The 15,319-nt window shown below is 40.5% G+C and overlaps 2 protein-coding genes across 3 annotated transcripts in view; one reads left to right on the forward strand and one right to left on the reverse strand.

Moving 5' to 3' along the window:
• The window catches only part of slc22a23 (solute carrier family 22 member 23), a 69,834-nt gene extending 61,162 nt beyond the window's left edge, over positions 1-8,672 (reverse strand). The window contains exon 1 of the mRNA XM_052548584.1: positions 8,533-8,672. The gene's annotated coding sequence lies outside the window, so the exon portion shown is untranslated. The remainder of the gene's footprint in view (positions 1-8,532) is intronic.
• A 131-nt stretch (positions 8,673-8,803) lies between these two features.
• The window catches only part of dspa (desmoplakin a), a 28,978-nt gene continuing 22,462 nt past the window's right edge, over positions 8,804-15,319 (forward strand). For both annotated transcript variants that reach the window (XM_052548580.1, XM_052548582.1), the window contains exons 1-4: positions 8,804-9,021; positions 9,629-9,719; positions 9,855-9,976; positions 11,138-11,306. In XM_052548580.1, coding sequence (XP_052404540.1) covers positions 8,804-9,021; positions 9,629-9,719; positions 9,855-9,976; positions 11,138-11,306 — 600 coding nt within the window. The remainder of the gene's footprint in view (positions 9,022-9,628; positions 9,720-9,854; positions 9,977-11,137; positions 11,307-15,319) is intronic.

Here is a 15,319-nt window from a genome sequence, read left to right on the forward strand (position 1 = left end):
GGAAAGCCCTGCCCACACTCCTGCGACTGAGGGTGAGCTGTATACAGTCTCTGAAGGTCATAAGGTGCAAGCTCTGGATCTGATGGACTGGTCTATGGAGGTAATCCCTAATTTTCCTGTTTCCCCGCTGGTTCCGTCCAGCCCTGATTCCCCTGTATACCCTCTCAGTCTCCCACTCCTACCTCCTCCAGTCATTTCCTCTGCTCCATTTCCGCTGGTTCCGCCCAGCCCTGAGTTTTCTGTTTCTCCGCTGGTTACGCCCAGCCCTGAGTTTTCTGTTTCTCCGCTGGTTACGCCCAGCCCTGAGTTTTCTGTTTCTCCGCTGGTTACGCCCAGCCCTGAGTTTTCTGTTTCTCCGCTGGTTACGCCCAGCCCTGAGTTTTCTGTGTCTCCGCTGGTTCCGCCCAGCTCTGAATCTTCTGTGTCTCCGCTGGTTCCGCCCAGCTCTGAATCTTCTGTGTCTCCGCTGGTTCCGCCCAGCCCTGAGTTTCCTGTTTCTCCGCTGGTTCCGTCCAGCCCTGAGTTTCCTGTTTCTCCGCTGGTTCCGCCCAGCTCTGAATCTTCTGTGTCTCCGCTGGTTCCGCCCAGCTCTGAATCTTCTGTGTCTCCGCTGGTTCCGCCCAGCTCTGAATTTTCTGTGTCTCCGCTGGTTCCGCCCAGCCATGATTTTTCTGTTTCACCACTGGTTCCACCCAGCCCTGAATCTTCTGTGTCTCCTGTATTCCCTCCCAGCCTCCCTCTCCCGCCTCCTCCCAAACCTGCTGGTCCCTCTACTCCTTCGCTGGTTCCATCCAGTCCTGATCCTCCTGTCCTTCCTCCCATCCTTCTCCTCTCTCCTCCTCCTAGACCAGCCAGTTCCTCGCCATCCCTGCTGGTGCCAGTCAGTCCCGCAGCTCACCCTCAGTCCGCGCCATCGGGGCGCGGTGGTTCGCCGCTGGACTGCCAGTCTCCAGCTCCGCCTTGGCGTGTTAAGGCCCTGTCTCCGCCTCCAGCCTCCGAGCCCTGGACTCCTCCTCGGTCCTTCGACCCAGCGGCTCCGCCTTGGCTCTTAGCTCCCTCGTCTCCACCGTGGCCTGTCATCCCACCTGCTCCACCGGGCTCCCTCGTCCCTCCGGCTCCACCTTGGTCAGTCGTCGACCATCCGCCGCCTCGGGACTCCACTCCTCTGGTTCCACCTCGTCACTCCATCCCTCCGGCTCTGTCAGGCTCCTCCTTCCCTCCGGTTCCACCTCCATCCTCGGTCACTCCGGCTCCACAGCGGTCTGCCGGGACCCCGCCTCCACCTTGGTCGCCTGAGCCTTCAGCTCCACCTAGGCCCTCCGGATCCTCGTCGTCACCCTGGCTCTGCGGCTGTGCTGCTCCATCTTGGGCTCCTCACCCACCGGTGCAGTCTCCGCCTGTCGGCCCCCTGGTGTCGTCGACCCTTCCTTCACCATGGCTCCTCCCGCCGTCGACTCCACCTTGGATCTCCGTCCTGGCTGGTCTCTGGTGGACCATCTGGCTCCTCCTGCTCCTGTCTCCTCCCTGGCTCCTTCCTCCGTCTCCTCCCTGGCTCCTCCTTCTGTGGTCCCTGTCTGCTGGCCCCCTCCTGGAAGTCCGTCCTCCACCGGAACCTCCTCCCAAGTTCCCACCTACGCCTCCCCCTGTTGTTTCTACGGTGCGAGGACGCACCTACCGGGAGGGGGGAGTACTGTCACACACCTGGACTCATTTAATGTGTTTTTGCCCGTGACCCAGTTTCTGTCTTTCCGTGTTTGATTAGTTCCCAGGTGTGTCCATTATCTTCCTCATGTGTTCCATGTCCCTGTTAATTTAATGATTCCATCCACCTGTGTTTCCCCAATTATCTGTTGTACATAAGCCTTGTCATTCAGTTCTGTTTTGTCGGGTCTTCTCACTTGTGCTCATTTGCCACTTGCTACTTACGTGTGTCTACCTCTGTGCTCCATGTTGGATATCCCCTGTGTTGGATATATTAAAAACCTTATTCCGTTTATCCTCGACTCCGTATTCCTTCAGGCAGCGTAAAACCGTGACACAAGCCAGTTCACGTTTTAACACATTTTTTGTTTGGCTATGGCAAAAATGGCAATTTGGGTATCGCGCAAAAGGAAATTACTTAGCACAGGATCAACTGATGTTATCTCTATTTTTAGGGGATTACTGAAATCTCGTATCAATATCGAGTATGCCTATAACAAGCTTGTTGATGATATGGAAACTTTCAGTCTCAAATGGTGCATAAATCAGTGTGTCTGTGAAACTGACCCTGATGGCTGTTTACAAACGAATGTTTAAAGTGATGGGTGTTTTTATTTTTTAAACCTTTTCTTAAGAGGTGTGCATATTTTTAAAATCCTTTTGTTTTTGTTTACCTTTTTTGTTTTCTTTATTTTATACTGTTGATAAATAAAGAGATTATAAAGTCAAGTCCCCCCCCCCTCTCTCTCTCTCCATCTCTCTCTCTCTCTCTCTCTCTCTCTCATAATAGCTGTTTGGTAAAACAGTGAACACAATAAAACCAACTTGGCATTAAGACAATGCTGTCAAAACAGATTTCACACACAGATCTTTGTTCTCAGGTTAGGTGTTAATTGCAAATGATTAATTACAGTATCTGTTGACCCATATCACAAACTGCTTTGTGTGTGATAACATAAACACAGATAACATGAACACAAAATTGTAAAAAATAACTTTACATTTTTGCTGAAAAGACAGCAATATAATGTGCTATACAAGACAGGTTCCCTTTGAGACCACTTATCACAAAGGTCATTTATTCAGTGTTAGAAAGTAGTAAAACGTCTCAGGCTTTTGTGTTGATTATATCTATTTAATTGTTTCCTCTTCAGTTGTGGAATCTTTCCAGACAGTGGTATAAAAGTTATTTAAGGCTAATACAGCTATGATTTATAACCCCTCTAGTCTTTAATGTTTATATAAACTGACAGTATAACAGCAATCACTGGAAGGGTTTTGTGATTGCGTAAGAGTGAACATGGGTTAGTCTTTGGTGGCTGATGAAATCATTAGGTGTGTGTCATCTGTTGTAGGATCTGATGAGTTTGCATCTGGTGTGTGAATGTGTGAGGTTTGATGACTCTAATGACAGACCAAACCACTGAATGCGATTATATGTGAAAGCAGACAGATGTCACTATCACTTGCAAGGAAAACGATACATCCTTCTCTATATTCCATGATACTTTTCTAGTGAAATAAATCATTAAATCAAACCGAAACCCAGCTGAAAATGTCTGTGTTCTCTTGCCAGGAAGTTAGGACAAGTTGGACAATTAGCTGCTAAGGGTGTGTCAGAATAAAGTGTGAGTAATGTGTTGTCATGAAAAAGGCTTACGCATACAGTAGACTGCAAACACAACAGAGCAGGTGTTTGAGCAGACACACCTGACTCGTACAGAAGCAGTGGGAAAGAAAGAGAGAGGTGTTGGTCTGACCCATCCTTAGCAATACTTGGAAGTTATGCTCTGTAGAGCACTTACTGTATAAACATATGACTGGACAACATGCATGTAATGTTGATTCAGGTCCAAAATTAAGGGCGATATTCTTAAGCATGCCATCTATAACATGCTTATTACTTAATATTATCGAAATGTGTGGTTGAGGTTAGTAAAATGACTGAATTATGTTAACCCTTGCCATTAAGCTAGGTCTTAGAGGAATAGTTTACCCAAAAATATTAACCGTCATCATTTACTCATTTGTTCCAAACCTGTATGAGCTTCTTTTTCTTCTTCCCCTGAGCACAAAATAAGATATCGTGAAGAATTTTGGTTACCAAACAGTTGCCACTGACCTCCATTGGACGTTTTCCGTACTGTGGAGGTCAAAGGGTTTCTTTAACTGTTTGGTGACTGACATTCTTTAAAATATCTTGTTTTGTGTTCAGCGGAAGAAAGGCACTCATGCAGGTTAGGAACAAGTGGAGGGTGAGTAAATGATGACAGAATGTTCATTTTTATGTGAACTATCTCTTTAAGGGGCGGGTACACTACACTTTTGTTCCCTTAGGCTCATCTGATGTGTCAAATGCCTGGCCTTGACTGTAGACAGGAGTAGACGGCTCCCGTCGGGGAGGAGTGAGATAAGTGTCATGTGCACATGAAGACAGAAAACACAAGCTCATGTGAAATTCATTGCATTACAAAGTTCAGATTTGATCAACTCTGCACTGTGAATTCACATCACGTCGAGATGAATGACAAAAAGAAGATAAATGTCACTTCACAACATTTAAAAAAATATATAATTTTAAGCTCCAAGTGTCACATCTTGCTTTGTTTTAGGCAGGAATTATCGGGATGAGTGAGCAGAGAATACTGGGAGAATGGCTTGGTGACCTCTTTGCTAGGTTTGTAGATTTATTGTTTAATTTCACTGTTTATTGTTCCAGAGTGAAAGTTCCTGACGAGACAGAGTCCTGTGTTGTCAGGGAATCAAGCCAGCCTTACAATAGTGGTTTTGTGTCTAACAGCATTGAACTCTAAATCACTCGTCTCTGGGGTCACACAGCAAGTGGGGGATGCCGGTTATGAGGTGGTTTGACTGGAGAATTTACCCTTTCAACTTCCTGAAAACATGAGAGGAAGGAAGCGGAGTTGGCGACAACAATCAAAGAGAGGAAAGAGACCAGACCAGAAGTGAACCTAAAATTCAATGGTTTGGCAAAGCATAGGTTTGAGCAGTTGATTATAGCTCAAAATGAGTTGATACTGGATAAAAAACACCTCCCCTTAATGCTAGTATCTCATGAAATGATGGGATTTACCACTCAGAATGGTATTACCATTTACCACCCACCAGTTTACACCAATCGCTACATCGACCAGGACTCATGGCAGTCCATAAGAAGTGTGCAGTTGGGCGAATGGAAGTAAAGTCTTTGGGCTTCAGTTTGGGTCATGGGTATGTGATCCTCCACTATACCTCTCAGGACAACCCTTCATGTTTTATTCCAACCATGTCCCACTCAAGTGGCTCCACCGCATAGAGGACGCCATTGTGCGGATCACCCATTGATAAATAGTTTCACAGCCATTTATGTTTGAGATTGTCCAAAGGCTGGGAGCTGGGAGTGTGGTCTTGTGAGGTCCGTGAGGTTAAGTAGGAGTTGGGAGACGTAATCTCAGCCCCTGCTTGCTTTTTCCTATAACTCGGTTTGTGTTACCATTTGGTTAAGCGATGATTACATTTTGCATAGTCAAGTGATGAGTCCAATGGCAGTGACATCTTTCACAGATTGTGCTGGGACATTTTGCATTGAGAGAAAGGACTTATATTCTTTATAAAAGAGCCTTGATCATGAACTGTCAATGAATGTTGAACTGGAACTGAGAAGGCCCTTGTAGCCTGGAGCACACAGATGAAGGTACTTTAGTTCTGAAGAAACAGTTCTGAAATCAGTTCACTGTGGTGTTTTATCTGAAGACTTCCATTTTTTGTTGTTAAGAAACATCCCAAAGTAAAATGTTTCCATAGCATTGTTTGAAAAAAGTGATTTTTGCATGGTCTTCCAGACAGGTACTTGTAAATGAAGTGTTGAGAGATATTATCAACAAGTTTGCCATTTTTATTTCCTCTCATTCTCTCCAGGTACACATTCAGGTGGCTTGTCTTTAATGGCCTTGATAGGTTTAAGTCCCATTCTGGTTACCACCAACCATACCTTTCACTCTTACTTCAGAGGCTGAATTTGGGTGGTTCTTTCCCAAAGACTGTGCTCCACCCTGTCTTCAAGCCAGCTCCAATAATGGTAAGTCACGCAGATCAGTCTACTTGGTGAGGGCCAACACCTGGGCATCTTGGGTCGCATCTGGCAAGCCCTTTCTTGGTTCGAAGCACCTGGGGGATGTCCGGCAGGCCTGCTGTTTGTTTGGATGTTGGTCTAGACAGCCACACACTGTAAAACTGACATGCCATCAAGGGTGAGGAAGCAATATGAATTAATGACAAATAACAAACCAACCAAGAGGACCTTCTTTCCTTCCTTCATTACCTTCTTTCCAGTTAACTAGTCTAACATCAGTAAAAGTAAAAAAAAAAAAAAAAATACTAAACGAAAATTCAGGATCTAAACCAGGGGTAGGTAAGTGCACTTTACTATTATATCATTATCAACAAAACACTTCTCAAACCCTCAACATTTAACAAGTTTCTTTCTGGCCAACCATCACTCAAGTTAGCAACATATTCAATTAGGACCTTTGAGAGAGAGAGAGAAAGAGAGAGAGAGATTGACAAATGGGACACAACAATATGACTTCTGAGATTACAAAAGGCCTATATATAATCATTTACTAAATGAAAAAATAACAATAGACTGTCACATTCAGTGTAGTGTAAGGACTGTCAGCAGTAGCTCCTCGAAGAAAGAAAAGAAAAGAAAAGAAAAGAAAAGGAATTATTTTTTATTCTTTTTATATTATATTCAGCAACTTCAGTAACTGACAGTATAGTCAAAGTACAATAAAATGCTGGATGTGAGGTCTGGGCAATATTCTTTTCTTGTTTTGTCATGCTTTTTAAATGTTAACTGTATGTGAAAGGTGTCAGTCTCTTAGTCATTACATTTAAAACTTAGGCAAGTCTGTTCATGCTTAGGCTCTTTCAAGAAGTGCAACAATTAACTATACTGGAAGAAATTAGCTCAGAAAATGATTAAGGGCTTGACCGGTGTGTCTCTAGGTGTGTGTCGCTCTTGTTAAACAAGATTAAGAGAAACACTGTGTTCCCAGTCAGAGAGAGCAATCAAGTATGCACACAATGACATTCTCTGAGCTTGTTATGGGCGAAAGCTTTTTAGGATTTTAAAACTGAAATACAATCTGAAAATTGAAAACTCATTTAAAAAATAAAAGTATTTATATAGCACTTTTCCAAAGTGGTTTACAGAAAACATCTCAGTTACCTATAATAATACAAACAGTAAAAACAACATACGAAAATAAAATAGAGCTAAACCATATCTCAATTTGCCCTCTGTCTTATCTTTATTTGGTGTTAGATAGTACACTGACACATTTATGCTGTCTATGCTTTGGGGATCTGACATAGCATTTGGACCCTCTACAACCAAAATATATGTTATATTGATTACCTGCATGAGCTAACTGAAATATATACTGTGTAGGTGAAATAATAATGGGCCCAGCATTAAGCCTTGGGGGACACCATAATGTCACTTGACGCCTGGAGGTGTGTACACAATGCCACATATTTGTATGACCTAAATCAGAGGAATACAACACAGATAACATTCTTAGCTATTTAGCATCATTGTAACAGCTTTTAGTTTTCTGCTAATGATTGATAGGTTATAAGTAAAATTATTAGGGCTAAAACTTGAGAGAGGTTGGATTGATTGAACCTAAGTTTCAACTGTAAACTTAAATTTTTTGTGAGTTAAGTATAAAAACTAAATTGTTTGTTTTATGGTCTTGCTGTTTTGCAAAAGTTCATGGGTAGAAAGTTAAAGAAAATAATATATTGCATGTTGACACACAGTATTGCATATACATACAATGTTACAGTGAACTCTGGTTTCAATAATTATAGTTTTAAATGCTGAGATGTGATAAAAAAAAATTACATGACTCAATTTCAATTGATCAGATTCATCATCTATTCCTAACTTTACCACACCAAATAGTAAATTTTATATTATGCATTGTACTTTTCACTTGTCAAACAGGCTAATGGGCAATTACAATCTTTTGTACGATCACAATACTACACTTTTTTTTCTAAGTTAACCTGTCAAGAACCTCCCTGTAATCACAGAGGACTGTAAAGGGTGTGTGAGGGTGGGTGAGATGGGTGTATCACTGTACTGTGGACAACACACACACACACACACACACACACACATGGGGGAAAGTCCTCCGCAGACTGAGTCTGTGTGTATCTGAATCTGACAAGTTGTGATTTATGCATCTTCTGATTCCCTGCAATCACTTGTTATTTACTGATACAGTTCTACTTTGCACAGATGTGATATGCACATGTTTAACATTTCACTGATTGTTATGATATGGGAGATACTGTTCGGTGTCTTTGTGCCTAGATAGATAGATAGTCAGATAGATAGGTAAATGCCTTATGAAACAATTAATAAAAAGTAAATATATAATAAATTAATTTTAAAAAAATTGTAAAAAGAAAAAAATCACTGGACATCAAAAGCTCTTGATAGGATGCATGTGCAGCTTGCTGGTTGAGGTTCAAGTATTGAAAAAAAAAAGTTGGGAAAAAATTAAGAAAAAACTTTATAAAAAGTTATTAAATTAATTGAAAATAAGTTAATAAATGGACTGCATTTTAAATCTTTTACTGTTGAAAGTAACAAAAAATGTGTCATATTTAGTCTTGAAACTAACCAAATAATAAATAGTAGTAGTTCTCAGGTTAAATTTACAGGGCATCTTCAGCGTTCAATAGAATGTGCAGCTTGTGGTTCAAGCAGTGAAAAAATAATAATTATTGTTTTAGGCAGATACAAATTCTTACCCGATCGTATGAAAGAATTCCGTGGGAAAGTGAGGATGACTGGTCTCGCGCCTCCTGAGCCGCACCTCATGGGAATTCTCTCAGTATTGATAATGCGCAGGTGTGGTCTAACTGCAAAACCGGAACTATCCAGAGCGCAGCGGTCAGTATCTGCGCACGCACCGCCGCGCAAAGACGCGCAGCAAGAGCAGAGCACAGCACTCGCGTTACTTTCCTTGCGCTTTCTTTAGTTGAGACGGTCACAGAAGTGGTGCTGCAGTCTTCCACAGAGATGAGTTTGTCCGGATCTCAGACCAGACTCCACACGATCGGCCGAAGATCCAACTCCCGGCCCGATCTGACCTCCGTGGGCTACAGTTTACCGCGGAATGACGGCGCACCGTACGTGACGAGTGGAAATGGATACCATTCTGAGTTCAATGATGGCTATGCGCAGACCATTACACACACATTCTCCAGAAACTCACAAGGAGGAGGAGGAGGACAGAGGTTAGTTTCAATTAATACATTATCAAGTGCTTTATTGTTATTTATTAACAAAGTCTGCAATTAAAAAGTAATAACATATCTGAGTTAAAGCATTGATTAACTCTATACTCTACTCAATGTCAACAATTGATAAATGCGATTTGTATTATATTTATTTTGGTGAAATTTAGTGAAACATCCCTTATAAATTTGACTTAAATAAAAGAGCTCCATTAAGTCATAAAATACTTAAAAATTTGGATATGCCATACATGACCATCGTGCATATGGATTTGGCATGCATTGTTCATTATTGATATCTGGTCACATCTCAAACAGTGCTTTCATGAAATTGTTGTGCATGTGTATTTTGCATGTGCATGCATTAACATTATTGTAATTAAAAAACTCTAGCTTGGCTTGTTTGTTTTTTACCTCATCATGTGAAATGCTATTAAAATCGCTATTGAAATGCTAGATATCTTCATCTTTTAAATAAATGTTTTGTTAAATACAAAACATTAAACATTGGTTTGCTTTAATATGCCTTAAATGATTAGTGATATAATGCATGATCTGTGACATTTTTACAATTCAGTATTTATTGATTTATTAAATTTTTTTTTAGCATGTCGTCTATATCTGTTCAAAAACGAGCTCAGATGCTTTACCAAGACTGCATGGGCTGCCTGAACCGAGCACAGACCATCCTAGACAATGTAAGTGTCATTTTCACATGCTTTGAAAAAGTTTTATGCATGCACCACACACACACACACACACACATACACCCACAGTGATTTGAGGTTTTACTGTTTTCCTGATTCTAATGTTATTTTCCTGTTTTCCTGCAGATGGGACCAGCAGCTGAAGTGGATAAAAACATGAATGCTGCAGCGGCTCTGATGGAGCAGATGAATAAGTATGTCGTGGACTTACACAATGCCGGTCAGCCCAATGAAATGATCATCCGAAGGTACCTGCAGCGTGTGTTTTCACATACATGAATGAAACCTGATAGTATGCACTCACATAATGCACTCTTTAGCATACAGCCCAGCCCACTGTGAGCAAAGTGTCGGTCACCAGGAATATACTGTGAAACTTGATCAGCAGGAATGAGTGTTTCTTCAGCTGTGGACATTTTTGGCATTGTGGAGATTTATAAAATCAACTTATGTGTAATTACACATTTGTAATAGTAAAGTTGTGATTGAGAACATTCAAAACATATTAATTTTAAATGTTATATCAAATAACACTACAGTTTGAATTATAAATTAATATGTTACATGTGCTTTAGTATGTTAGTCAGCACATTTAAATAAGTGTGCTTCAAAGCACAGCAAACAATTAAATCAATTACTTAAAATGTACTTTAAAATAAAACACAGTTTAAAAAATGTTTTAAAAGTGTGATTTTAATCAGGGTAATTAAAGTTAACTAAATGACTAAAAGAATTACTAAAATACAGATTGATTTTTACTGATTAAAATAGAAAATAAATATGCAATAAAAAATCTCCCATTTCCAGTGCAACATTTATTATTTCTTATTCCTTTAGTTTAATTGGATATACTGTAATTGAAATAAAAATGAATAAAAAATATGTAGACAATTTTAGAGAAAACTAATTACAAAAACACACCGAAATGACTTTAACTAAAACTTTAACTTCTAAAAAAATAAAAAAATAAAACAAATTTAAAATATTTATAAAATCTATTATAGTATCTCAGTGATACTAAAATAACACTGCAGTAAATATACTTTCAAGTGCAAGTAAATTATTACTGCTAATTTAATGTTTATTAAGTGCCCTTTTTAACAAGGGAAAGCTAATTTCTCAGCTAATATTTTCACATTTATGCACAAAAAAAAAACTTGATTGATTTTTTTTCTTCACAATACAGTGCATGTCTCATAATGCATTTCAAGCATTCTAGTCTCTGACATTATTGTACCTTTGATAATCAAGTATACAAAGTATACACAAATCGCAAATGTGATTTCTATCTCAGCTATTCGCAATGATAACAAACAGTTGAAATGTCTCGAGTTTTAATACAATCATTAAAAAAATAAAGAGGATTGTAGATTCAAAGCAAAGCGTCTAATTCTGGATCTGTCTGGCAGTCTGGACGAATGTCACGCCTTCCACTCAGACATTCGTAACTCCATCACGGGCACCACTATCAGGAGGACCACTGCTGGAGGCAATCGAGTCATCGGGTCAGAGGTCATCGCGTGGGAGGACCCTAGCAAGAGCTTCCAGGAGGCAGTCGGCTGGATCAACCAGAAGAAGGTCAGTCTCTGCGCCACAGTTTAAAACCTGCTTGTCTCTCGCACGACAGTCTGCTCAAAGCGTTATAAATGAATATAAAAGCTCTCAATGCATAATTATGCGTGCAAAAAAGGACACAAAGAAGCGCAGCTCACACAGAAGTCCCTTTCAAACCGTTCTGTTGGTCAGTGCACCATGACCTCGTCTATATTTGCGTGATACACTTCCAGCACAAATTGCGAAATCTTCCTCTGTGTTCGACCTTTGCTCAAACTGTACAGCTTTTGTTGGAGCTTCTCTTCACATGGACTACTGGAGCAGATCTGTCTCCGGGGTCAAAACTGTGATTTGTCGCCCTGCTGAGGATTTGTGCAGGGTTTACAGACCGTGCAGACCACGATTACAGCACCTCACTGGAATTCACTCTCACACCTCAGCCTCCTCCGGTTCAGTCCGGGAAGCATTCAGGCTTATCTTACACTCAGATTCACTGACAGCTGACGAGAGAGGAGTGTATCAGCCTCCATGTGTCGGCAGTAACTTGTTGTTTCTTGTGATGGAGTTGTGTGGCGTCCACACCTACAGCTGGAGACACACCCGGCGTTTCTGTGACACACCCATGACAAGCAAATGAGCGGCTTTCTGCGGGTCTGGAAAGGTCTTAATCTGCCCTTCCACAATTTAAGGTCTTAGAAGTCGTAAATCGGAGCTGAAAGTCATCAGTCATAAAGCTGTGGCATCATCTGTTGCATGCATCGCAAAACATCGTCATTTCAATCTAAAAATCCATTTAATTAAGATATATTTACTTGAGATGCAAAAGTAAAATGAAGACTTAAAAAACAAATATCTGTCAGCGGGGTATGACAATTAGTTTTGAATGAACTTTAATTACTTTGTTTGGCAGATATGTGGTGTTGTTTTAATCATAATTAAAATTCCACCGGAAACAAGACTTCTCAAGTAAACATGTCTTGATTTACGACTCTTTGGACGTCTGCACTGGAAAACAAGACAGAAATACTCAGAAATAACGTGAACACTTTAGAATAGGGAACACTTATTCACTATTAACCTCAATAAACTCCTCTAATTTGCTGGTTATTTTTCAAATAAATTCAAGTTTATTTATAAAGAGCTTTTTACGATACAAATCATTGCAAAGCAACTTTACAGAAAATTAAGTTTCTACAATATTTAGTAGTAGCTTATCAGTGGTGACTGTCAGTTTATGTGCATATGATAGGAATTTTCAGAAGTAGAGATGTAGAATAATGCATGAATATGTGCTTAATTACTACTAATAAATGCCTAATAATCTAGTAATATGCATGCTAATAAGCAACTAGTTAAGAGACCGTTTTTGGTAACACTTCAACACAAGGACCAGTTCTCACTACTAACTAGATACTTGTTCGCACGCATATAATTGTCTGTTTATTTGTATTTATAAAGCACATATTCTGCATGACCATATTCTACTTCCTACCCGATACCGAAACTTAGCAATTACCATACTAGCTATTAATAAGCAACAAATTATCGAGGCAAAATGGTACTTAAAGGGTTGGTTCGCCCAAAAATGAAAATTATGTCATTAATAACTCACCCTTATGCTGTTCCAAACATGTAAGACCTCCTTTTATCTTCAGAACACAGTTTAAGATATTTTAGATTTAGTCCGAGAGCTCTCAGTACCTCCTTGAAGCTCTGTGTACGGTCTACTGTCCATGTCCAGAAAGGTAATAAAAACATCATCAAAGTAGTCCATGTGACATCAGAGGGTCCGTTAGAATATGTTGAAACACCGAAAATACTTTTTGGTCCAAAAATAGCAAAAACGACGACTTTATTCAGCATCGTCTTCTCTTCCGTGTCTGTGTGAGAGAGTTCAAATCAAAGCACTGGACATCCGGTTCGCGAACGAATCATTCAGTTCACCAAATCGAACTGAATCATTTTAAATGGTTCGCATATGCATTAATTCACCAATGACTTAAGCTGTTAACTTTTTTTTTTAAGTGGCTGACACTAGTAATGCATGCACTCAAACAGTACACTGACTGAACTGCTGTGAAGATGAACACCGAGCCGAGCCAGATAACGAACAAAAGACTGACGCGTTCACAAGTGAAGAACCGGTTGCATCGGTGTTCAGATCACCAGTAGTTCTTTCGGACAGTTCGATTCAATAAACCGGTTGAAGAAAACGGTTCACCGGTTCTTTTGCGCTCGACATAATGACGTCATTGGCGATGATTGCCCTTGATTCAAGCTTTCGGTTTACCCGCACGCATAACACTAGCACAGAATCAGTTCGGTTCAGACGCTCTGTGTGTGGACTACTTTGATGATGTTTTTCTTACCTTTCTGGACATGGACAGTAGACCGTACACACTGCTTCAATGGAGGGACTGAGAGCTCTCGGACCAAATCTAAAATATCTTAAACTGTGTTCCGAAGATAAATGGAGGTCTTACATGTTTGGAACAGCATAAGAGTGAGTTATTAATGACATAATTTTCATTTTTGGGTGAACTAACCCTTTAATGGTTTGTTAATAGAGAGAATTGGAGCTTAAAATAAAGTGTGAACATTTTTCTTTTTTGCTTAAAAAATGACTTTCATCAAACTTGCAGAAACCCTGAATAACTCGATTGCACTGATTGTCTGAAGTTGAATCAATGAATACTTTCTGCAGCTTTCATCGCTCCGCCGCTCCCTTTAGCTGGACAAACAGATAGTTCCTCCTCACATTCACTCAGGGCTGTGTTATCAGGCCCAGCTAGGCTCTTTGCTTGTTTATTTGTTTTATTTCTTGGTAACCAATCATACACTGCATACAGATAATGTATTCTTATCATCTACTTGACACACACACACACACACACACACCTGCAGAGTTCAGCACAGGTTACACAGAGCATGCATTGTTTCGGCCGAGCAGGAAGGAGGGCCGGAAAAACAGGGAGTGTCTGGAGCAAAACAAACCAAAACAAAGCAGTGAGAGCGACTGGGGTGTGACAGGTTCTTATCTGCACTGAGCGCTCTCAGAACGAATACTTCAAATAACTCAACAGTCACCAAAACAACAGTGTGGCCCTCCTGCGGACCCTGATCCGGATTCCCAAACATTATATAAGAAGCCACGAAACTGATCTGAGACCAGAGTGAAAGAGGCGCTTCAGTCCACAGCTGATGGGGATGATTAAGCACTGCCACCTAGAGGCTACATCTACATGCTTTCAGACACAAGTGACGAACAGCACATTGTGATTAAACCGTGAGCTTGAACGTGTGGCATTTCTGCACCAAATGGAAATACAGAAGAAAAGGCTTCCCAAAATAAAACATCGCACATTGTCTTGTTTATATGATCGTGATTTACTGGGCTGTTGTGCGCCTCTTTTCGGTTTTTGCTACATAAGTCCAGATTTGTCTATATATGTGTTGTCTTTTATTGATATATATTCGGGAGCACAGGAATGCACGGGGAAACCCATGGAAATGGAAATGCTTAACGCGCAAAGAAAGACAATAACCGACAATGAGCTGAGGAAAAGGAAGGCGATATATACACATGAAAATATAAAACTATTAGCAGATGCAGGTGAATGACTCTCCAACTAGGAAAATGAGTGAACAACAGGAAGAAACACAGGAAGTGGATATTACAGCAACAGAACCTAATGTTATCTATCGCTGCGTCCCATTTATCTACTCTTTTAGTGAAGGAAAACTGGATCTTTTTGAGATTTGACACACGCTAACAGATCATAATAAGTCGGTTTCACACATTTGCCCTGTTTGTAGTTTTTAAACACTTTTTATAAGATGATAAAATGCCCATCATCTCAACACACCGTACTATGATTTAGGACACTGACTCAAATTTTTCACATAATATCTAAGACTGATAATATGCAAATGAGAGAGTTGAGAAAGTGTTGGGTTGAAGATTTATGAGGTCTAATAAAACGGACATTTCTGTGGCGTAGCAATGTTTTATAATTATATTATGCTGTCAGACCCAC

Source organism: Carassius gibelio, chromosome B2, assembly GCF_023724105.1.
Source record: "Carassius gibelio isolate Cgi1373 ecotype wild population from Czech Republic chromosome B2, carGib1.2-hapl.c, whole genome shotgun sequence".
NCBI lineage: Eukaryota > Metazoa > Chordata > Actinopteri > Cypriniformes > Cyprinidae > Carassius > Carassius gibelio.